This window comes from Colossoma macropomum, unplaced genomic scaffold (assembly GCF_904425465.1).
Source record: "Colossoma macropomum unplaced genomic scaffold, Colossoma_macropomum, whole genome shotgun sequence".
Taxonomy (NCBI): Eukaryota; Metazoa; Chordata; class Actinopteri; order Characiformes; family Serrasalmidae; genus Colossoma; species Colossoma macropomum.
This window is the reverse complement of record NW_023494809.1, coordinates 17,900,201-17,924,043: the sequence shown is the minus strand read 5'-3', so window position 1 is coordinate 17,924,043 and position 23,843 is coordinate 17,900,201. Positions and strand designations below refer to the sequence as shown.

Here is a 23,843-nt window from a genome sequence, read left to right as displayed (position 1 = left end):
AAAAAAAGTCTATTTTATAAAGCCGAGTCGAGTCTGTACCATGCATGAAAATGTGGCTTGAGTGGTTGCTCTTGCTCTTATTGGCTTTACTTTGCAGTGCCCAGTAATGGCCAATTTAAACTGTAAACTGGCGGCCTTAATCTTGGGTCACATGTACATAAGCAATAGCCTCACCAATCACAAGGCTGATGTAGCTCCTTCCTCCCACATAGCTTTAGCATCACTGTCTTCCCCTACGGCCTCTCCATGTTCGATTCAGATAAACATATCATGAGAAAGCTAACCACCAAGTGGAAGCTAACCTAGCAAGTGTAAGTAACGAATGAATGGACAAATGTTACAACTAGCCACATCATTATTCCCTGGTCACTTCCAGCAGTAAAATAAATAAGAACATTACCTTCTTTAAAACGTCTTCATATAAATGCTGGATAATGTTGTTAGTGAGTAGTGAGTTTTCTCTGCTTTTGTTGAGCAGCCTGGAGTGTTGGACTGAGGAATGCCACAGAGTTCTAAGATTGGTCTGATTAGCAATGTTTAAGCAGTGTTTTATTATAAACTGTATATTATATACTATCTTGTTTTTCATTCAAACTTTGCTGGATGTTTAATATAATACATAATTTTAGTATCATACAAACATTTTTAAGATTTTACCCTGTGCTCACTAGAAATTTACATATTTGCTCCATTTTTATTTCTGCATATTTTTATTTCTAGCTGTCATAATATTTTGTCTATATCCATAGATCTATCTATTTTTTAACTATTTAGAGTTCTTTACTTTTGATGCCTTTTGATACTTTTGATGTTATTTATATGTTAAGCCTTTGAAAATTGATGCTTAAGTAGCCATTACGGTTATAGCCTACACAATGTCTCACTCATCCTACCCTAGAAACACAAGAAGTCAGCTTTTCTGGAATAATTTTTTATCTATTAGATTCCTAGGTAATCTGAGCTCTGTGTAAAATTAGGGGCATCAAGAGAGGAGACTGAATCTAGCTTCGTAATCATGTGATGCGTTATTGGCTTTTTGATTGGTTGTTTAGTTAAACTTCTTCACAAAGATGAGGCGCTTGCACTGTTGGCTGAGATTTAAATGAGTTGCACGACACTTAATGCAATTCAAGCGCAATTTAGTTTTATGTAAGTTTCAAGTAAGTTTTACCAAATTCACCCTGTAAGAGATTACATTCATTTATAACTTACTAAAACTTTGAGTAATCTAATAGCCTTGCTTATGTGGTATCTGATACAATATGCCATACTATTATCTATAAACATGGACACAAGTAAGTAGGATAGCTAAGACAGTAGTAGGAGTCTTCTTGAAGCCTGAACATTGTCTATACTTCAGACAACAAACATGTCTTGGCTGATCGACTACATTTGGGGTGGACTACAAGGGGCGAAATTGTTTCAATTCGATTTTTCACAAAACTGTTGCTTTATTATGTCCTTTAAAGACGATACCTGGGTTTATTGATGTTCTCCTCAGGATGCAAACCCAAAATCTCGCGATTACTAAAGTGGCACTGCTAATCAGGTCAACCCACTAACTTCATTTCTACTGCGATTCCTGGTTTCAGATCTCGTGCACAAATTAGGAGACAGCAATGATGGTTAATTGTTATGAAGAACTCTTCAGATATAGATTATTGATATTGAAGCAGCAATGTCCTGATGGTAATCAGATGGGGTTGAGTTCATGGAGAAGAATATCAAGAACAATAGCACTTTACCTTTGGTGTCTTTTTAAACTGTGAGCTTGATATCTTAGCATAAATAGGTAAATCAGTCTTAAGAGGGCCGTAAGGTGCCCAGTTTTCACCTTACCTTCTTATTGCAATGGGGATTCAAGGTAAAGTTTGGCAGGACATCTAATTTAAACAACATCCCTTTTACTCCAAATGTAGTCAGTCATCCAAGACATGTGTAGTGTCTGAATTTTACTTCTTTAGTTTTACAGTGGAGCTATGAGGCTAATGTTGCTAATCAAAAAAGGAAGCTTCTTGGCACCAAATAGCATCCTGCAAACTGAATGTCTGGTTGTTGAGTTGTTCATTATTCTCAAATAGACCTGCTTATGTGGTTTCTGACACTGTAAGACATACTGTTATCTATAATCAAGGATGCAAGTATGCTAGCAAAGCTAAAAACGGTAGCAGCCTTCGTGAAGCTGGAATTTTGCCTGTACAAAAGAAGCAGACTTCAGACACCAAAACAATCAACTGAAGAAGTTGAGGTAAGGGGGAAGTTATTCATCAAGGCTTGAGTGTCTCAGTGTTCTCCTACAACCTACATGTTCCTGCAGCTCTTAAACAGTTCAGCCTGCTAACTTCAGTTATGTTTTTTGATTTCAGATCTCCTGCACAGAACACAGCAATAAACACTGTCAGTTATGAGGAACTCTTATTGATAATTTGTTAATATTAAAGCAGCAGGCTCTCAATTTCAAGAACAAGAACATCAATAAACAGTCAGTAATCCTATGCAAAAGAAAAGTGTTCCAAAAATATATTAGGATTTAATACATTTGTGTTAAAAATAGTAATTTTAAAGAATAAGAATTTGTGCATTAATCTATTAATAAGAAAATGTTAATTTCCTTTGATCCAGATAACAAACCTTATGGCTAAAAAGAGAATGTTCATCATTTTATTTGACTGTCTTTTGATTACATGACTACTGATATTTGGCAAAACAATAAAAAAATCCTAGTTTGATTTGAATTAAAATATAAAAATTATACATATAATAAAAAAAAATCAAATGGTAGCTGTTAGACGTTCATCAAAGGTATAACTTTATTTCATTTCGTTTTCTTCATCATGCTAAATTTGGTTGAATGGGTTAAAAGTCTTTGCCTGTGCCAAATAAGAAACACAAAATGTGTTGTCCTTAGTTTATGCTGTACAAACAGCATAACATGCTACATGTTGTTTTTAGTATATTTGTTTTGAGGTTATATGGGCCTTTAAGGCCATACATTGAGTTACTAGTGCAAGCTATTAGTGCATATACCATGACTTTACTTACTTATATTTACTACAATACTTATAAAAAACCCTGGAAACAAATATTGTAATTAAAGAGCTCAACATTTTTGCTCATCTCAATATTTTACGGCAGCAAAACTCCATTCAGGCTTCATTCAGGCAGGGTCCTGCAGAGGTGAAAAGGTATTCCACCAGGCTAATGTGCCCTGTATTTTAATTTAATATGCCTTCATTAGAGCTCAATTAGATGTTCAGGTGCTGCCAGGCTAAAAGGTATTAGATTTCAACACTGCTATTACAGTAAGGCTTTTTGCATCAGCAGGTCCGGACTTATAGCTTCATTCTTAGTAACTTGTTGTTTTGCCTCTAATTTTTCCATGTAGTAAAAATTATTTTTATAAAAAAATACAAAGAGCATCTAAGATTTTTGGCTTTCAGCAGTAAATTGTAAGCATATAGCAATATGTGTATGATCATAAAACACATTTTCTGTTAATTTGAGGGAAGCTTTTACCAAAAAACAAATAAATAAATAAATAAAATAAAAATGTACATTTATTTCATGCAGTTGCTCAATAATTTGCCTTACGATTTGGGCATGTAAATTCAGATGAAAAAAAACAAAATACCTTGGAGAATATGAAGTGGATAGGTACCAGCAGGGTGTTATAAGGCCAAATAGAAAACGTTTGGAAAAAAATGAATATTAATATTTTACCATTGTGAACATTACATTTAAAAACCCAGGCTTGTGTAGGTTCACTGGTGGTTTTGTATAGTAAATAAAATGGCTAGATTTGTGCTGTAGACATTGTGACCCCCTGGTTCCTATCACCCCCACTGTAAAGAAATCAGAGTCTGTAAGTTCCTCTACAGTAGACTGCTTCACATCAAACAACACTGGATGATGTTCACATTTTAGCGATTTCAGTATGCAGAATTTTTGAAAAATTGGTGGAATTCCCCTTTAAGAGGTTAAACCACCCCCCCAAAGAAAAATTGCATAGTTGATGTCTTCATGGTAAGTAATGGGGTAGAAGAATGTGACTGCTGTGTCAGAGAATAATTAGGAGCAATCTGAGCCTCTGCTGTGTGATATTAATTAGCCCCGCGCTCCGATTGTGTGTAGAGAAGAAAAAGAGAGAATAATGGCACGTCAGCTCCGTAATGGCACTGTTATGATATTAATGCGGTGTATTTACTGTGGTGCTTTCCTCTGCTCTATTAGCTGTGGCCTTATTGGCTTTTCTTTAATAGTCTTAAATGGCCAAGAGGTCAGCGTTGGAGCACCAGAACACATTACACAAACAGTGGAGCCAAGTCTGCTGCTAACTGAGACTTGAAAAACTCTTTAATATGTTTTTCCCAATGCCTTTTTGGTCCTTATCTTATAATGTATGTAAAACACCATTAAACAAAGCCACATTCAAATTAATGTCTACTGAAACAGAATTTACCCCTCTTTAAATGAGACACAATACTGGGCAGTCAATCAGAACAGAGCTCATTTAAATATATCAGTCTTAAAGGCATAGTAGCAAAACAAAAAACAGCCCTTTAGACCCCAGCAGAATTATAGGATACTGTTCTGGATTCCTAACAGTTTTCAGGTTTCAGAGTAAATTGACACGTTCACTTTAAAGGTGAGTCTATAAAAAACAAAAAGAAGGGTTAGAAATCAACAGAGAGCTCTCAATTCAGGACTGAAGAGCAAATGAGCTCTGAAATTGTAACAGGCATTGTACATGTAGTATTGTAAATAAAGAAATAAAAAGCTGAGATATGATGCAGACTGACTACAACAACTAATAAAGTTCTTCATTATTAATTCTTAGCGTGATAAAATCACTACATCATGTCCACATTGTTAAAGGCTGCATAGTTAGTCTAAGAACTCCCTCTAGCTACAGTTTCATAAAGCCTCCCTGTATCTTTGAACTGAACTGGACTTAAGACTGAAGTAAGAAATATTAATTATAAAGTAAGTGAAAACCTGCGTATACATAAAGGGAGATAACAAAATATGAGTTCATTTCTTCAGCTCTAGTTGTGAGAGCTGAACAACACTCAGTGTGAGGAAGCAAAGTGTCCTCAGTCTGTTGTTTGGTTAGTGTAGCTGAGAGAGATATCAGAGATATCAGACTAGCTAACCAGTTTCGCTGATTTTGTAAACGCATGCTATGACATGCCACTATAAATCAATACAAATTAATGCTAGACATGCTAGAAATAAGGCACCAGGTCATCGACTACTGAAGTTTTCTCACTTGCATTGTAGCATGAATTAGGCTTCATGTTTAGCTAAGCAGCTAAAATAACTATAAAAGCACATCAATAAACAAAACAAAGGACGCTTTAAGCCTCATCCTTGTTGGAGGATTGTTCGTAATAAAGATATGGATAATTCTAAAATGTAATCAGTGTCAAAACTGGCTGTAATTATTGTGTTTTCTGTCAGAAGTCACCTCCCGACCATCTGTGACAGTTACAGTGAAATGCAGAGCGGCTGGCAGAGCCTGCTTTGAGGGTCTGGGGGGTTAATTGAATTCTGAGGGATAAAGAGAGGCTTGAAAATAGTCATGTAAAATGAAATATATGTAAAATCCACAAACATCATGTGTGAATACTGCCTTTAAAATGACATTGCATGACTTATTCTTGTACATAAATTGAAACTTTTTTTAGACAGATGTCTGCAAAAAGTCATAAATGTAAACATAAATCTGAATATTTTGTTATATTCTTATAGAGATATTTTATTTTGAATTAAATGAGTCAGAAACACATTTTTACTGAGTTTCTGACGTCAAAACAAACGCAAAAATGTCAGAAGCGCAGACTACTGAATGTAAATGAATGTCAAGTAAATATGCAATTATGTAAATGAATTTGCGTAATATAGGAAAACAGCAGTAATAACTCTTAAGGTTAATAAGAGTGTCTGCTTTATCCCTCTGCCGGTGTCCCCTCACAGCTCTACTCATTTTATTATTTAACGTTACTTTATAATTACTGCGTCTTGGCTGGTCACTTGCAAATATATAAACTCAGCTCATTGGTCAGATATTTTTTTCCTGAGTAAATGAGCAGTTTCCTATAATGGGAAAAGTGCTTGGACATTATTCGGAGCTGTGAGAGAGTAATTATTTTCACCCACGAGTGGAGCATTAATGTTGTTTGAGTCACTCTCTCATTTCTGTGGAATCTATACTATTGAATTATGCATCTCATCGTGTTGAGGTTGTTTCAGCTATAGAGAGAGAGAGAGAGAGAGAGAGAGAGCGTTTTTCATTTTAACCTCCAGCGCTTCTCATTTAGGCCTCTTTATGTTGCCCGTTGGATCTTTATTTTAATTGAACTACAGGGCCGTTATCCCGAGCCTTCTACAGTAGCTGTTATATGCAGTAATCGAGAGAATTCTCCTTTTGACCTGGCCGGGCATCGATTATTAGTAATGTTCCACTCTGTAATTGTGTTTTCTGTTGGATCCGCAGGTGCAGCCGGAGGACAGCGAGGTTTTCTCGGATGTATCCGCTCTCTCAAGATGAACGGCGTGACCCTTGACCTTGAAGAGAGAGCCAAAGTCACTCCGGGAGTTAAACCGGGGTGTTCTGGTCACTGCACCAGTTTCGGAATGTACTGCCGTAACGGAGGGAAGTGCGTGGAGAAATACAACGGCTACTCGTGCGACTGCAGCGGCACGGCTTACGACGGACCCTTCTGCACCAAAGGTGAGTTTTCAGTTCAGTTTACAATTACATTTCACATTAAAGGGCGCTTTAATAAAAAGAGATTGGAAATGTTTATGTGAAAATTAAATTTGACCACTGTTGGTACATAAACCTACGAAAACATTATATATTTGGACCCAAGATGAAAAAATACAGGGCAACAGTAGGATATGGGCCCTTTAATTCACTTTGAAGACACTTTTATCCAGAGCGTCTCTCAAGTGAGGTAAAGTACAACCCAAACATACAGCTGTGTTAAGAGTTTCCATTTCAGGAATAGTGTAGACAGTTTTAGGAGGTTTAAGGTGTACCCTTTAGTGCCAGACAAAAAGCTAAATGGCTGGAAGGTATAGAAAGTGCAGATGAATGTGGTATAAAAGAAAGAATCCCAGTGAGGCACAGCGCATGCCACAATGTGAATCAGAAATACCAGCACATTTTCCTTTTACACCATGACAGATCTCTGTGTGGAACACGGTATCAACAGTGGAAAAGCCTCAGGGTCTTCTAGGCCTTCAGAAAAAGCCTAATGATTTCTGGGGAATAAAATATTAAAATTAAGATTTTGAAACGGCCAATGGAAAATTGTCCAATCAGGACTTTTTTTTCTCTGCTATATAGGTATATACGGCCAAGCAGGCCTCCTATTGGTTAGGACTTCAGGAGCTGTACAAAAGGCATAAAATACTAGATTAACTACTGCCATAATTAGAAATTGACAGAAGAATCAATTAATCACGTTTTGATTAATTGTGTGAGGACCAATGTGTGAGGAAAATATGTCTCTCTAGGCCTCCTGGAAGTTCTAGATACATCACTGACTGTGAATATGAGCTGCAGTCTAACCAGGTTTCAGTTAGTTGTTAGAAATGGAAAAGAGCAGCAGCAGCTCTATGTCAGGACTCTTTACTGAAAGAATCACTGTAAAACTGATACGTACAAGCTCAAATATATGTCAAAGTTAAAAATATGACAAAGCAGGGAGCATGTCTCACCCCTCCCCTTTCACCCCTCATTGCTCACTTGCAGCTCAACCCAGAACATACAGAAAGCCAACAATGTCCTTGTTAGTCTGATAAGATTTTATTTGATTATGTTCATAAAAAATATCCAGATCGATTTTTCAGTCCACTGGCTGACCTCTATTTGAATATGCTAATAGCAGCGCACACTTAAAAGGCTCTCGGTCGCTCTGTGTCGAGCCCATCATAAGCCTTCGTTTAAAAGCTGCGATGTTTAAAAACCAGTTCTCAGCCGTGCAGACCCCCGGTGACCCGACGCTTGCATTCTTACGTTTCAACCTGAAATTCACACACTCACACACACACAAGCAGCCTTGTAATTGTGATGAGTTAGAGCACATTTACATTTTGTACATACATCCCACCTCGGGAACAACTGTCAATAATGTAACGTATTCTCCCACTTGTTCTTCTGCCCACCGGGGCACCGGGGTCTCAGTATTACATCTGTTCTTACCGATACATCATTTCACTGATGCAGCTCAGAATGCATTTAGAAATGCTGTGGACATTTTGAGTGATGTTTTCAAAACACTACATTGTATTTCAGACTCATATCATGAAAACCAATTTTACTTTATTTTTTGGTTTTTATTATGAGTTTGATGTTGTATGTAAACACTGTTTAATGTTCAAACCGTACTGTTCACTTCTCAGTCCATATACAGAAACCATGCTATAAAAACAGCCCATTTTGATGTCATTGCTTTTTGTGATGTCACAAAAAACACATTTATATATTTCAGCCTACAGCAGTTTAGCTCTGCCCATTCACATATATTCATATATATATAATAAATATATATATATATATATATATATATATATATATATATATATATATATGAAATTAGTTTTAAAGGCACAGTAACATAAGGCAAAAAGAGAGGTTGGAAAATAGTCATGTAAAAATTAATCATACAAGAAAAATATAAGCCTTTAATGCTACATTATGTAATGTATTATTGTACATAAAATAACAAATAAATTGTTTATTGCAAGTGATTCCAAACTACAACCCCATTTCCAAAAAGTTGGGATGCTGTGCAGGATGTAAATAAAAATAGGATGCAATGATATGCAAATCATGTAAACCATATTTTTAAAAGAAAATACTACAAAGGCATCAAATCAAATGTTGAAACTGAGAAATGTTATTGTTTTTTGAAAAATATATGCCCATTTTGAATTTGATGCCAACAGCATGTTCCAAAAAGTTGGGACAGGGGCATGTTTAACATTGTGCTGCATCACCTCTTCTTTTAACAAAACTATAGCATTTGGGAAAAGAGGAGACCAACTGCTGTAGTTTTGAAAGTGAAACATTTTCCTATTCTTGTTTGATATGGGATTTCAGCTGCTCAACAGTTTAGGGTCTTCTTTGTCGTATTTTTCATTTCATAATGTGCCAAATGGTATCAGTGCATGACCGTCTGGACTGCAGGCAGGCCAGTTTAGTACTCTGACTCTTTTAATAAGGAGCAATGCTGTTGTAATACATGCAGAATGTGGTTTGGCATTGTCTTGCTGAAATAATCAAGGCCTGCCCTGAAAAAGACGTCATCTATTTGCCAAAATATGTATATATCATTAAGCATTAATGGTGCCTTCACAGATGTGTACATCACCCATGCCATGTGCACTAATGCACACCATACCATCATGAATACTGGCATTTGAACTGTGCACTGATAACAAGCTGAGTGGTCTTTAGCTCAGAGGGCACAGAGTCCATGGTTTCCAAAAAGAATTTAAAATGTTGTTTTGTCTGACCACAGGACATTTTTCCACTTCCCCTCGGTCCTTTTTAAATGAGCTTGGGCCCAGAGAAGGCAGCAGTGTTTCTGGATCTTGTTTATACACGGTTTCTTCTTTGGGTTTTAGAGTTTAACTTGCATTTGTGGATGCAGTGATGAACTGTCTTCACAGACAGTGTTTTTCAGAAGTGTTCTTTAAGCCCATGCAGTGATTTCCACTAGAGAATCATGTCTGTTTTTAATGCAATGCTGCCTGAGAACCCAAAGATCACGGTCAGCAAATACCGTTTTTTCACCTTGTCCTTTGCAGACAGAGATTTCTCCAGATTCTCTGAATCTTTTAATGTTATTATGTACCGTAGTTGATGAAAAGCAAAAGTTCTTTGCTATTTTATGTTGAGAAACGTTATTCTTGAATTGTTGCAGTATTTGTGCAGTCTTTCACAGAATGGTGAACCCCTCCTCATCTTTACTTCTGAAAGTAAAGATGAGGAGGGGTTTATACCCAATCATGTTACTGACCTGTTGCCAATCAACCACCAGGTGTTTTTTTTAGCATTTCACAACTTTACCAGTCTTTTGTTGCCCCGTCCCAACTTTTTTGGAATGTGTTGTTGGCATCAAATTTAAAATGGGCATATATTTTTAAAAAAACCATAGAATTTCTCAGTTTCAACATCTGATATGTCATCTTTGTACTACTTTCAATTAAATATAGAGTTTAAATGATTTGCACATCATTGCATTTTGTTTTTATTTACATTTTGCACTGCGTCCCAACTTTTTTGGAAATGGGGTATATTGGGGTGTATTTTAACCCATTAAAATCCCAAGCTTATTACATACCAAGGCTTATTATTCAGTAACTACAGGTACTTCAGTGCAAACTGGTTGAGCTATTTTTAGGTTACAGAAGTGTGTAATAAATGGATGAAATTGCAAGAAACTGAGTCATCTTAAAGCATAAAAACCCATCACTGTGGAATCACATATAGTGAGCAAAGGTCAGGTGTCCGAATCTAGACGTCCCACTGACAGCTAACCCAGGGATGAGGTCAGTTCTAATTCACTAAAGCCAGCTCTGGACATTCAGTTCAAAATTCACATTCGCCACTGTGGTTTTAAGCAGATTTTGCCATAATGAAATAAACTGGCCTCATGACCTGCCTTGAAATGGAAGGCTTAAATCCACATTAATCCACATTAAATACTGAAAGGCCTCCTATTCTGCATTTTTCTTGCATTTTACTTCTTCCCCTAAAATCTGCTTATAACGTGGTTTAATGCACTAAAAGAACAATTATCTTTCATTTTACTTGACCTTTTCCGAACTTCGTTCAACTTTGGAATTTTGGAACAAACGGTTAAGTCAGAACTTAAATCCTCTGGAACATGGAAATATATAGGTTTTAGACATTCCTTTTGGATGTGTGGAAGGCTGCAATGATCCATTTACTTCCCAACAGCCAGGAACGGCACAATGTTTAATCACTTTAGCATATCTACCACTACAGTAACTCTGCTACAGACTGTCTGCAGGAACAACACTTCAATGGCAATGGGCAAGACTTTACTGCTGAAACTGGGCTGAATGGGAGACCATGGTTGTGACATCACAACCACACTGAATTCAAAACGGGCTGTTTTTGCAGCTTAGTTTCCATATATGAACTCTATGGACTAGGGGGTTAATGAAAGAATGTTTACATAGTAAGTTACAAATTTGGGATTTGGAGACCCCTCTGGTGGAAATGTGTAATTGCGTGCGACGTGTGGAAGAGCGTTACATAATATGGGTTGTGCTTTGGACCCTTCCCCAAGTGGATGAATCTGATGATTACCAGCTTGTTGAAAGAGATTTCAAAGAGAACTCAAAGCTTGGTGAAAGACATGTTTTCAGGTGATGTGAGAGAATTATCTCCTATTGTCATCATATGTTCATCTGTGTAATAGACGTGGTCTGAAAAACCAGACCCCTCTGACTTTTAAATTATTATTTTAGGTTTTACAGGGTGCAGCACATGCACAACATATTTTAGCCTGCTTTTATTCTCTTTACTTAGTAATGGTTCAACACGGTACACTTAAAAACCGGACTCAGCACATTTTTTTCCGGCACAGTTAGTTAACTGTGCTGGGTGCCAAAGAACCGTTCAGTGGGATGATGTAATGATGCAGCTATTCGCTGATTGGTTCTACGTTTTTGTCAGTATTGTGCCACAGCAACCTGCTGCATTAGTCAAACCTGAAAACAATCAAATTTAATTTTAGTTCACTCATACAGACACCAAATAAATTATAGTAGTGCACAATTTTAAATCCACCATTCAGTAAATGTCAAAGCTTCGATCTAACACCAATTTCTAAATGTTAAACAGCGCTGATAACCAGGAGACAGTGGTTGGTTAGCATTAGCTTAGCTAGCACGCTGCCAGCTTTGTTCACCATAGAAGAGGTTTCATTCTGACTAACAAAAGCATTACTGTCTCAGGTTTAGATGATAATGATTCAAATCTGAGGAAACAAAGTCGAGTGACTGGTGTCAGAGGTACAAAAAAGCTGAAATTAATACTGTTCTGTGGTGTTTGGAGCTGTAGCCTCCTAGCTGAGCTAAAGCCAGCTGGCATCTCTCTCCTAGCTAACTTAGCTTAGCTAAAAAGATCCAAACAGTCTAGTACATGTTCGATTTGATTAACTTGTGCTCTGCTATCACAAGTATAGAAGTAAAAAACATAACAGGGCAAAGTGGATTGGTGCTGTGGTGACAGAAAGGCAAAATCGAACGTGTTCTGTAGTGTTTTAAGCTGTAACTTGCTAGGCTAAGATAACATGACTGTTCAGTGCCTCCTACCACAGTACACACTCGGTTTCAGCTAACTGATAACTGATAACTAACTAAAACACCCATTTAGAGGACATAGACTCATGTCTGAGAGCACAAATTCTAATGACTGGTGTTGAAGTGACAGAAATATAAAAAATAGACTTGTTCTGTGGTGCTTTGATCTGTACCTTGCTGGGTGACACTAATGCTAGTATAGCTGGCTACAGATTCAACGCACTGCATTACAGGCTCAGTTTCCGTAAATGATGGTCAAATACCACCCATTTAGAAGATAAAGAATCTGAGAGCACGGCAACTGTTTGGAGTAATAAACAAAAACAAACATGTTTTGTGGTGGGTGCAGTGTATGTAGCTATTAGCCTGATAAGTTAGCTACTCTTTTGTGTAGTTTTCTTCAGAATTTCTTGGTTCTGGTTTAGTGGCACAACAGGTGGAAAAAGAAACTGTAACCAGTCTCAAGAGTCTGCACCTGCACGGAAACACACAATAAGGCCCTGAGAACCATTTGGCTTGATGGTGGAAAAAGCCTTCGCTAACATTACCACTCATATGACAGCTGAGTAGCATGTGTCCATTATGTTAGCCTCTCGTCAGTCAAATATCTATTTTAGCAGTGTTTGCTATGGATATTTTATACTGGTTCTGTTTATGAAAGGAAAGAGACGATGGCACTGGAAATTATCTGAGAATAATGGCTAGCCTGATTTATCAAACAATAGAGGACGAACTCCAAAAACGCGATTAGCAAAGTAATCGGTAAGTAATATTAGAGAATTAGCCAGCTAATGTTATACAGTTAAAACTACTTCACGATTACAATGCTACATTGCATGACACTAGAAGGGTAACATTAAATTCCACAGCAGTAAATGATCTGGCTCTTTTCAAAAAGCCATCTTCACCACATTCTCCATCAATCTGAAGAACCATTTCACCATGCAAAGAACTCTTTAATCATGCAAAGGGCTCTTTGAGTGTTCATGGTTCTATAGAAAGCTATTTTCTTTACTAAAGAGCCCTTGAAGAACCATCTAAGAGTGTACCTACTACCAGCATTAAAATTATAAGGCTGAAGCCAGTGTCTTATATAAATTGTTAGAACACCAGCTCTCTTCAGTTCTACATTTCAATGCTTTGACCTTAGGGGATGCCACAGACAACTGGCAACTGAGTTTGCCGTTGCAATGTCTCCATATTCAGAGATATCTCTCTTCTTCCTTTCACTATATTTCAGCGCTGTGAGCAATACCACCACCAGTGTTGCTCAGGTAACCAGCCCATATCAAGTCTGTGCATGTGACGTCAATATGTGAAGACGTTTGACATGGTCTGAAGAACCGTAAATCTGACCCAGCAATTCTGACTTTTGATGAATGAATATTTCTGACTTTACAGGGAGACTCGCAGCAGTGCGAAAACACCTTATTTTAGTACATTTTTTCCCTCCTCACTCAGTAATACAAATTCTTTCAATTGTAACAAAAATCATATGCTGTACAGCTTTAAAAATGCAAGTAAATTTTTTTCCATGATATGGCCTTAAAATGCATTAACAGTGCCTATGTCTGCCTGCTATTGGCAGGAGTGACTGCACGAGAGTTTGCATGTTTATAGTCACATGAAGGTTCATTTGGCAGGCTAAGGTGTCAGTTTCAGTTAATTTCCTTCCCAAACACCTGTGTTTACCTGCACACCTGCTCAGCCCCCCCCCAGGTAATACGGCTGTATAAATAGATGCATAAATAGATGGTATAATTGCGCTATAAATCTGTCTCGTCCTTTGTGCAAGAGACCAAGAGTTTTGAAAGGGTTTGAAATCACGTACGTTTCTCTACACGTTCCCTCTGGGTAAATTTACTTCATTACGCCGCTTAATTTCCCATGGTTCTCTCTGTTCCGCCCCACACACAGCACCTCCTGCACTGTTTATGTTTTTAGTGCTCCTGTAAGACACACATGCATTCACTCTCAGTCCACAGGAGGACCTTTATTCTTCCACTGTCGTCTGGGGCAGCCATGTGTTTACGGCTCCTCCAGAAGCGTGCTCATGAATTCAGAGCGTTCACCTCGACTGAAGCGGAGCAAGGCAGTTTCTTATTGGCTTTCGAATGTAGCAAGCTCAACAGGGGTCAGAGTAAGCGCATTATATCACAAATTATGCCTGAGCGCGTTCCAGTGGATATGCTTTTTCCTCTCTGAAAGCTGGGAGATGATATTTCATCATTAAAGTGCCATTATCTTGCGTTTTATTGCAGCATTAATACAAAACATCCTCTAGACAGGAGTTCAGTTTGTGTGTGCGTGAAAGCAGAAATATTCAAATGGAAGGCAAATGTCAACCATTTCTGAATGTAACTAATTTAATAAATAAATAAACAAGAGCAATAAAACTAGATAAGTACACAACACTTAATAATTATATTTATAAATAAGCTCAGGCATATATTTTCCCTGCAGGTGATGCAACAAACTAATTTGCCTCCTGCTGTTTTGAACTGTAGTGCTTTTTGATTGCTTATTACAGACATTTTTCACTTTTTCAATTTATTATAGTCTACTGTGCTCTTTGAAAGACAGCTGTGTAGAGTAACACCTTAAATTCTCTGTATGATTTTCCTGTTTTTTTACAGCTCTGTGAAAAAGTATTTGTCCCCTAATGATTCCTTCTATTTGTCACACTTAAAAACCAAAATGAAGAAAAATACAGCAAAGAGTACTGAGCCTTATTGCGGCTCGACAAAAAGCGAACAAATGGACAGGATGTCTTCAGGTGAAAAAGATCTCCTTTACTCTTCACAAAATAGGCAGACTGACATTGAGTTGGCTGCCTTCCATTCTGGAAAGTGAAAGGAGCACGGGGTGTTTTATCACCTAATTCAATTCGTCTGGAAATATTGGATAAATAAATCGCGTTCACTGTGCAAAGGCCTTTAGGCTTCACATGTCTGAGAACAGAAAATGAGTAACTCTGTGCTAAATGCTCAGAGGTCTTTTTATAAATAAAGATTTGATGCCGAACAAATTGCGCCAGCATTTGGAGGCTAAACAAATATGCATCTAAACTTATTGTACTATTGCATGTTTCATTTCTTCAGCAAGTCATCCAGCACTCGGTAGCTAACGAACAACTCTAACTAAGCTAACTCATTAGGTAAGTTAAAAAATGGTTTGTTATTTTTTAGTGTTTGTTGTGTTTTGTGTTATAATATTGATCAAAATTGACAGGCTACATTGATTACTGTATTATATTTGTTTTCACTTTACGTGATCTAGTTGGTTAGTTGGTATCTTGTGGGCTGCGGAAGCTTTTGTGGTCAATTGTGTGGGCTGCGAGTTATGAAAGGTTAGGAGCCTCTGCTCTATGAAGGTCTTCATCAAGAAGTGGATGTCATACAGGGTGAACTGCTCAAACAGTTTTTTCAAACTCGATGAACATTGAAAGAGGCCACTGGGAATCCAACCGGAGCTCTAAAGGAGCTGCAGGCCTCTGTGCCAAAAGCAAAGCTGTGAATCTGAATCTAAATGCGTGTTTGATTCTGGTTTGCACCAGAAGGTGGCAAAATGAAAAGCACTTCCAAAAACATGGCCAAATCTGGTGCTATTTAAGATATGCAAAGCAGCACAGAGGAGCTACACTGAGAAAGGTTTTACTGCATGGCAGAATGTTTTGGCTTGAGTGCAGAACACTGTGTTTGGCAAAGCCTGAATACAGCACGCCGCTCCCTGCTGTAAAGTGCAATAGAGGCCGTATGATTTTATGGAGATGTTTCTCTTCAGCAGGTCGAGGGTCTTTTGGGACAGAGGTGTTAATGTTCAGGCCGAATCCTGGAGAGCACTTACTGCCCCCTTGAGGATGGGAAGAAAGGCCATAAAAATGTAGCAGAAGCATTAGGGAGGGGGCCAAACAACCTACAGACCTAAAATGAGCTAGCTGTAAAGTTCAGTAGTCACTTCAGAATTTGTCTTTTCAGCAGAACTGAAAGATTAAAGCCTAATCTTTTCACACTACACTGGCCAAAATGATGATTTTGGCCCTGCCAAACATTTGTCAGATTTTTGGATGAATTGCTTCTATGACATTCTCTTAAACTGTAATCATAAAAATGTCAAAACTTCATAAATACAGAAAATACAGTGCTGTGCAAAAGTCAGAAGTGAAAACATCCATTAACTATAAGTTATTCATTTTTTGGTGTCAGACAAAAGCAGTATATATTATATATATATATATTATACATATATTATATACATATATATACATATATTTATATATTATAGTCTTATATAAGAACCTCAGCAACATAATTATAACACATTTTTCAGTATTGAGTGTGTCAACTCTTTACCTTTATCACAGCTTCCATTCTTTTCTGGAGGCTCACTTTCAGTTTTTCAAAGAAATCTGCAGGGATATTTATTCCTTATCTTCAAAGTTCAGTCTTAGAAGTTGGTTTTACATTTTCTTACCACAGTCCAAATAATCCCGAACACATTCAGTGATGTTGAGGTCCGGACTCTGGGGTGGCCAGTCCATTGTTCTGAGAACACCAGGAGCTTCTTTGTTGATTTGTCTGTTTCCTTTTCTCAGGTTTTTTTTTTTTTAACAGCTACACATCCTTTCAGACTCATAGTGTTGAGTTCTCACAGTGGAAGGATGGACAGAAACACCTGCGGATTTTTTCAGATCTGAAGCAGGAGTGGAGCTTGATTTTCTCCTCTCTCTTAAAGATTAAAGCGTTAAGTGCTGTTTAACTGAGGGGACAGTTCTGGTGGTCTACCGGGTCTTGCAGGTGGTTGTTAGGAGTCCCACTTTCTCTGTAGCTTTTAAACACTATTTTGAACTTATGATTTTTCACTTATTTTCATTTGACTTTCTCCATCCTTTTTGCAAGAGGATTATTTTATATCTGATCTCCTCATAGATAAATAAATGAAGGGTGGTCTCTGACTTTTGCACCGTACAGTATGTTTATTTCAGTATGATTTGTCAGTTTGCATCCACTCATGTCTAACTGTATTTTCCAAAATCTTGCAAATTTAATGAAGGTTTAGCTCCATCCACGCTCAGAACAAGCATGTTGTGTCATGTGTCACTTCAAAGGCTTGTTTCCTATAGAATATAACTAGTATTTCCAAGAACATCCAGTATATCCAAATATGTCTGTATCAGTGACAAGACTGACACAAATGGTGCATGCTTTCTGACATCTCACTTTTTCTGAACAGGTGTTAATATACTGCTAACAGCTAGATTCCTGTTCATTTTGTACTACAACATGACCTGAAAAACACTTATTAATAAAAACAATACATAGCGTTTTCTTGATTGAACAATAAACCATCTTATTTCTACATATAAATGCTTGTGAATTCATTATTTTTTATAGATTTTTTTTTGTGCAGCTGAAGATGGAGTACAGCTGTGAGGTAAAATGAATGAATATGATATATATAATATAAAATGATATATATAATAAAACGAAAGAATAAAGGAGGCAAATTAATAATGAGAAAGGGCCAAATTCTGTTTTGTGTCTTGTGCATGTGATGCATCTCTTGCTTAGAAACCTTGTGCTTCATTTTCAGATGTTGGTGGTTTTTTTGAAGCTGGAACGCTGGTTAGGTACAACCTGGTGCCGGATGTGGTGGCCGCAGCCTCCAGCATGGACGGTAAAGATGTGGTCCAGTCGCTGCCTACAGAAACCAACCTGACCCGAGAGGACGTGGCCTTCAGCTTCAGCACATCCAGCGCGCCCAGCGTCCTCCTCTACATCAGCTCCAAAACACAGGACTACATGGCAGTGGTGCTGCGCCAAAACGGTACAACACTGTTCACTGATGACACACATAAAGAGTACTTCAGTGTTTTTCAACCCAATTACCTAATCAACCTCAACATTTTTCAGTCATTGTCTTTAGACAATAATTTAAGCACGTTTCTCTGTGTTTAGTAAAAAAGAACAGAAAACTTTTAGATCCAAAACAAAAGGGCAGATTCTGTATTATGTGAATAAACGTTTGTCTGTGTGATAATATCATGTGAATTTAAATGCACTGTTGTCTCATTTAATTTGGGTATCCTCTATTCCATCTTGATGAATGGATTAACAGATAATAGATCATTTAGAAGATGATCTATTTGAGATCCTTCCTGTTTCACTGAGATTTATAACTCAGTGAAACAGGAAGTCATAGATGGCCATTTAAGAGTTTCTGAGCACTCAAGTGGACTGAGTGAAATATAAGTGGAAACATGCTTCAGTTACATTTTGCATTTTGTTCATGTGCAATTTTTGGAGAGCCTAAATTAACTTCAGTAAAATGTTTTTCTGTGATTTTCAGTATGGGATTGATCTAAATAACCACACAGACATTATTTCATAACCCATCTTAACCAAGGGTGCCAGTAATTATGGAGTTGACGTAGATGTTAGGATGAGACAGACTGAGAAAATATCTTGCCATTGTTTTTTTTTTTTACTTACTTACTGTTCAGTATTAATCTACAGTGCTTGTAGTCTTTACAGTCTGATGATAACAATTGTGGAGTGATTTTAATCCAGTATGAATCTACAGTGTGTGTAGTTTTACAGTCTGACAGTAATAAATGTGGAGTGAGTTTGATCCAGTATGAATCTGCAGTGTGTGTAGTTTTACAGTCTGACAGTAATAAATGTGGAGTGAGTTTGATCCAGTATGAATCTGCAGTGTGTGTAGTTTTACAGTCTGACAGTAATAAATGTGGAGTGATTTTAATCCAGTATGAATCTACAGTGTATGTAGTTTTACAGTCTGACAGTAATAAATGTGGAGTGAGTTTGATCCAGTATGAATCTGCAGTGTGTGTAGTTTTACAGTCTGTCCGTAATAATTCTGGAGTGATTTTAATCCAGTATGAATCTGCAGTGTGTGTAGTTTTACATTCTGACAGTAATAACTTTGGAGTGAGTTTAATCCAGTATGAATCTGTAACGTGTGTAGTTTTACTATCCCACAGTTATAATTTGGCAGTGATGTTATTTCCGTATGAATCTGAAGTGCATGTAGTTTTAACAGTGTGATGTTTGTGGAGTGATTTTTTTTTTTCTTCCTCACCATGCTGACTGGAGACTCCTTTCATCACTATCTGTAGCAAACCTTTTATGGGAAAAAGTTTATTCAAGTTTATTACATTTATTTAAGGAAACAATAAGTTTATAGAAGAAAAAATGCATGAATGTATTTTAAAGTACTTTTTAAGTATTGATCTGTCTTAATGAAAAATAAAAGCAGCTGGTGTTAAAAATACAATAAAGTAAAAACTGAGAGAACAAACAAACCAAATGGGTGCAAAGTTTTGTAATGATAGCCATGATAGACTGTATGGCGAGGGTCTGTTTGCTCTCCATCATGTGTGGTGATTTGTTTTTTAATTTTCTCTGCCTCAGTGTTTCTTTCTCACCCAAATGGCTGTGCTGCCTTCGTTTAATGACTTCTCTGTGTGTCTTTCCACAGTTCATTTATTAATTCAGTTTTTATGGCCGAACCAAAGTGCAGCTTTTAGAAAGCATCTTAATTCAGCCAATACAACTGAGTAATATTTAATGGCTGCTTTTCACAGCATCTATCTCCTTCTCTCTCTCTCTTCCTCTTTCTGTCACACTCACTCATGAGCTCAAATCCACACAAACACACACATGCATATAAACAAATCTAAAACAAAACTCATCTAAATGCTTTCTACTTCATTAGTGATAATTTAAGAAGTTTTAAAGTCAGAAAAGAAGTGCATTTGGAGTGTGGGTCTCAGCCTGACTCGAGCCAGTGTGAATAGAAAATAGAGAGAAATAAGACTCCTCATTTCCAAACCTAAAGAAGTTCACTGCATGTTGTCATGCTTGTGAGAAGTAATTATCCTGCACCTGATAGAACAAGCAGTCACATCCATGCCTATCAGCATAAATATAGTGCTTGTTGTAATTGTTGTTTTGTTTCAGTTTGTGAAAAATTCATGGATTGTTAAAAGTTTTAATGGAAGTGTTGACATTACATAAACAAAGGAGTTTTATATTGGACAAGAGGGCTAGAATACATCTTTGCTTCATTTGGGTTAGAGATTAATATATGTATTTATCAGTGGTGAACTGTGTCTGTTAGAGCTAGGCCTTCAGTTCAGGCCACAGATGTCAAAACTCATCTGTACATTAATGCTAATTTCTGCTACCACCCCTATGAGATTTCCCATAGTAGGTTTGGTGTACATGAACATTTTTTGGTCATTTTACATTAAACAAGGACGTTTGACACTTGTAAAAGACATTCTGTATATGTTTCATTCAGAGCTTGTAACAGTCACTAACATATATGCTTGTATGTGTCAGTTTTACAGTGACTTTTTCAGTAGAGAGTCTTGCTGTAGAGTTGCTGTTGCTGTTTTCCATACCTAACAACTAAATGAAACCTGGTTCAAGTATGACTCGTATTCACAGTCAGTGACATGTCTAGAACTTCCAAGAGATCTAGAGTGAGGTTTTTTCTCACAAAACTGATCCTATCAAAACATGACAGGTTGATTCCTCTGTTAATTCCTAATTATGCTGGTAGTTATTCTAATGTGCAAGGCTTTCAGTTCAGCTCCTGATGTCCTAACCAAAAGGAGAGCTCGCTTAGCTGAATCTTCCTAGATACTATGGAGAAAACAATTCTGACTGGCCAATTTCCATTTCTTCAATATTTAAATCCTTTTGTTTCCAATCACAAAATAAATATGACAAAATAAGAATATTACAGCTTTAGTTTTGAGTTTAAAGCATGATGATTGTATTTTATACAAATGAACTAAAAATTACAGACATACATAGTATGTTTTTATTTCACAGAACTGATCTCTCTCTCTCTCCCACTCACTCTTTTTCTCTCTCTCATCTGTCTTTCTCTCCTTCTCTGTCTCCCTCTCTCGTTCTCTCCTCTTTGTTTTACTCCCCTACTCTCTCTCTCTTTCTCAATCTCTCCCTTTTCTCTCTCTCAATCTCTTTCTCTCTCTCGCTCTCTCTCTTGCTCTCATTCTCTCTCTCTCTCTCTTTTTCAGGTACTCTGCAGTTGCGGTATAACCTTGGTGGATTGCGGGAGCCCTTCACTGTTGATCTGGATCAACGAAATCTGGCCAACGGTCAGCCACACAGTGTCAACATCACACGCATAGAGAGAGACATCTATGTCCAGGTAAAAGAAGATATCATTCATTCTCTTTCAGTTCCTCATGTGTTTGGTGAGGAACATAACTAAAATCTGCCTGGTGAAAAAGCCAATTCACTTAAATAAGCAAAGATGCAAGAACTTAAAAAATAAATTAGCTTACAGCAGTGTTATTTCTTTAGCAGCTCTGTTGAAGTTTGTTAGATGAGCCCTCAGAGGGGCGAGGGATCGCGTGAACATAAATGTTCAACTTCAGCAGTAGAAATTGTCGATCCAACACAATCCCTTTTCAAACTCAAAAAACTGACACACAAAGCTGTTTCTAAGCCACAGCAGTAAAACACTTTCAAATACTCAGTATATTAAAAGTTAAATTAAAAAAAAATAAAAAAAACATTAAATTTGCTAGGCTCATGATGCTGCATATCGTCACTGTGTAAAATATCTCCAAAATGGTAACTGTACAGGAAAAACATTGTTTATTTTAATGTAACTCAATGTAATGACTCTCCATGAAATTTTCACACAATATAAAAGGCAGGTGCTATGTTCAAATAATGCAGAAAAAAGGAGGATACATGTTTGTTTTTTTGAAACATGGCGATATGTAACAAACTACCTGTCACACAATACTCCTGATACAATAATGCATGCTTTCAGTATTGGACTCTGCATGCTACAAAGTGGGAAAACACGGACGCCTTCATAAAGGCTTGTTTTTTGTTTTATCTATCTGAGCTCCGAAAGTTCATGAACAGATATAGAGTCGTATGCACAAGTTTTGTGCGCTCCAGACAAATGACACATTTTGTAGATTTTCTAAGTGAAAATAAGTCACACATTACACATAAATTACACAGTAATTATAACACATTGTCTACAGAGAACACAGTTCTGCACATTTCAATGCACAATTGCTGTTTATTTGCTGACTTTAACATGTTGGGGAAAAAATAAAATATGGCTTGTGAAGAAGTTACGGCACATTTTATATTTTATTTTTTCCCTATGTGTGAAACTCAGCAAATTATGGAGCCCCTAAAGGGACGTGGCATTTTTATTTATTTATTTTTTTTTAGGTAAAAATCTGGTGTGCACCACATACTATGAGGTCAGCACCAGACGCTATTAGGTGTGCACCAGATACTATCAGGTGAGCCCCAGATACTATGTATTGAGCACTAGATGCCCTTGGGTGTGCACCAAATACTATCAGGTGCACAACCGATAGTATGTGGTGAGCACCCAATACTATCAGGTGTGCAGCAGATACACATAATATCTAGCGCACACCTGATAGTATTGGGTGCTTACCACATAGTATTGATCGCGCACTGATAGTATCTGGTGCACACGTAAAAGCATTTGGTGCACACCTAATAGTGTCTGGTTCTGACCTGATAGTATGAGGTGCGAACCAGATTTTTACCTAAAAAAATATACCACGTCCTTTCAGGGGCTCTATAGCAAATAAATAGAACTTGTGCACTAAAATTAGCCAAAAATTGGCATATTTAAGTGTGTTCTATGTAGAAGATGTGTTATTTCCACTTAGAAAATCAGGGAAACTTGTCATTTGACCAAGGATGTTCAAATATTTGCATGAAACTATATAGTCTGCATCACTGAGGACCTCTTTTTTTCTACTTTTTCCAACAAATTTGTTCTGCTTCTGGCAACACTAAAAGTGGATAAGTGCCACTTTTTGCTGTTGTTTATGTGATGTCATATGCTGAACTCAGGGTTGGGGACATCTTCCTAACTTCACTAAGATTTCTCAGTTCAGGAGGGCTTTTCCTTTGTTTTTTCCTAGTTGGCAATTCAGAGATAACATAAGAACATCAGCCTTTTGGGGAAATGCTTTTTCCGCCTGCTGTTGTCCCTCCCTAATGGGCTGATTTGACAGCTGAAAGGCTGTGAAAATCAAAATGAAGTCAGCCTGGAATGCATTTTCAAAACCATTTTGCCACTGAATATGTAATTGCAAAGGAAGCACTGTTTCCCTTTTTACATTTGAATTTTGCAGTCTTTCTAGCGTGGCGTTCTCTTTAATCCAATTTCAAATGGCTTATTAGAGAGTGCAGATGCATATAAGGCACATGACATTTTAATTAATGTTTTGACACCATTATTGCATAATTGCATGAAGCTTAACCATGCATTTGAGGCAATACATTTTAATTTAAAGATGCTCATAATGCATCTAAATCTCTGTAGAAATGAATGTCAATAGTAGTAAATCAGATGAATAATAAAATGGTAAAATTGAATTTGAATGTTCCCTTAGAGCCCAAAATTGTATACACGATGGT

The 23,843-nt window shown here is 37.1% G+C and overlaps 1 protein-coding gene across 1 annotated transcript in view; it reads left to right on the top strand.

The window, feature by feature from the left end:
* cntnap2a (contactin associated protein 2a) overlaps positions 1–23,843 on the top strand; it is a 373,698-nt gene that overhangs the window by 305,219 nt on the left and 44,636 nt on the right. The window contains exons 19-21 of the mRNA XM_036557926.1: positions 6,497–6,733; positions 17,944–18,177; positions 21,425–21,558. Coding sequence (XP_036413819.1) covers positions 6,497–6,733; positions 17,944–18,177; positions 21,425–21,558 — 605 coding nt within the window. The remainder of the gene's footprint in view (positions 1–6,496; positions 6,734–17,943; positions 18,178–21,424; positions 21,559–23,843) is intronic.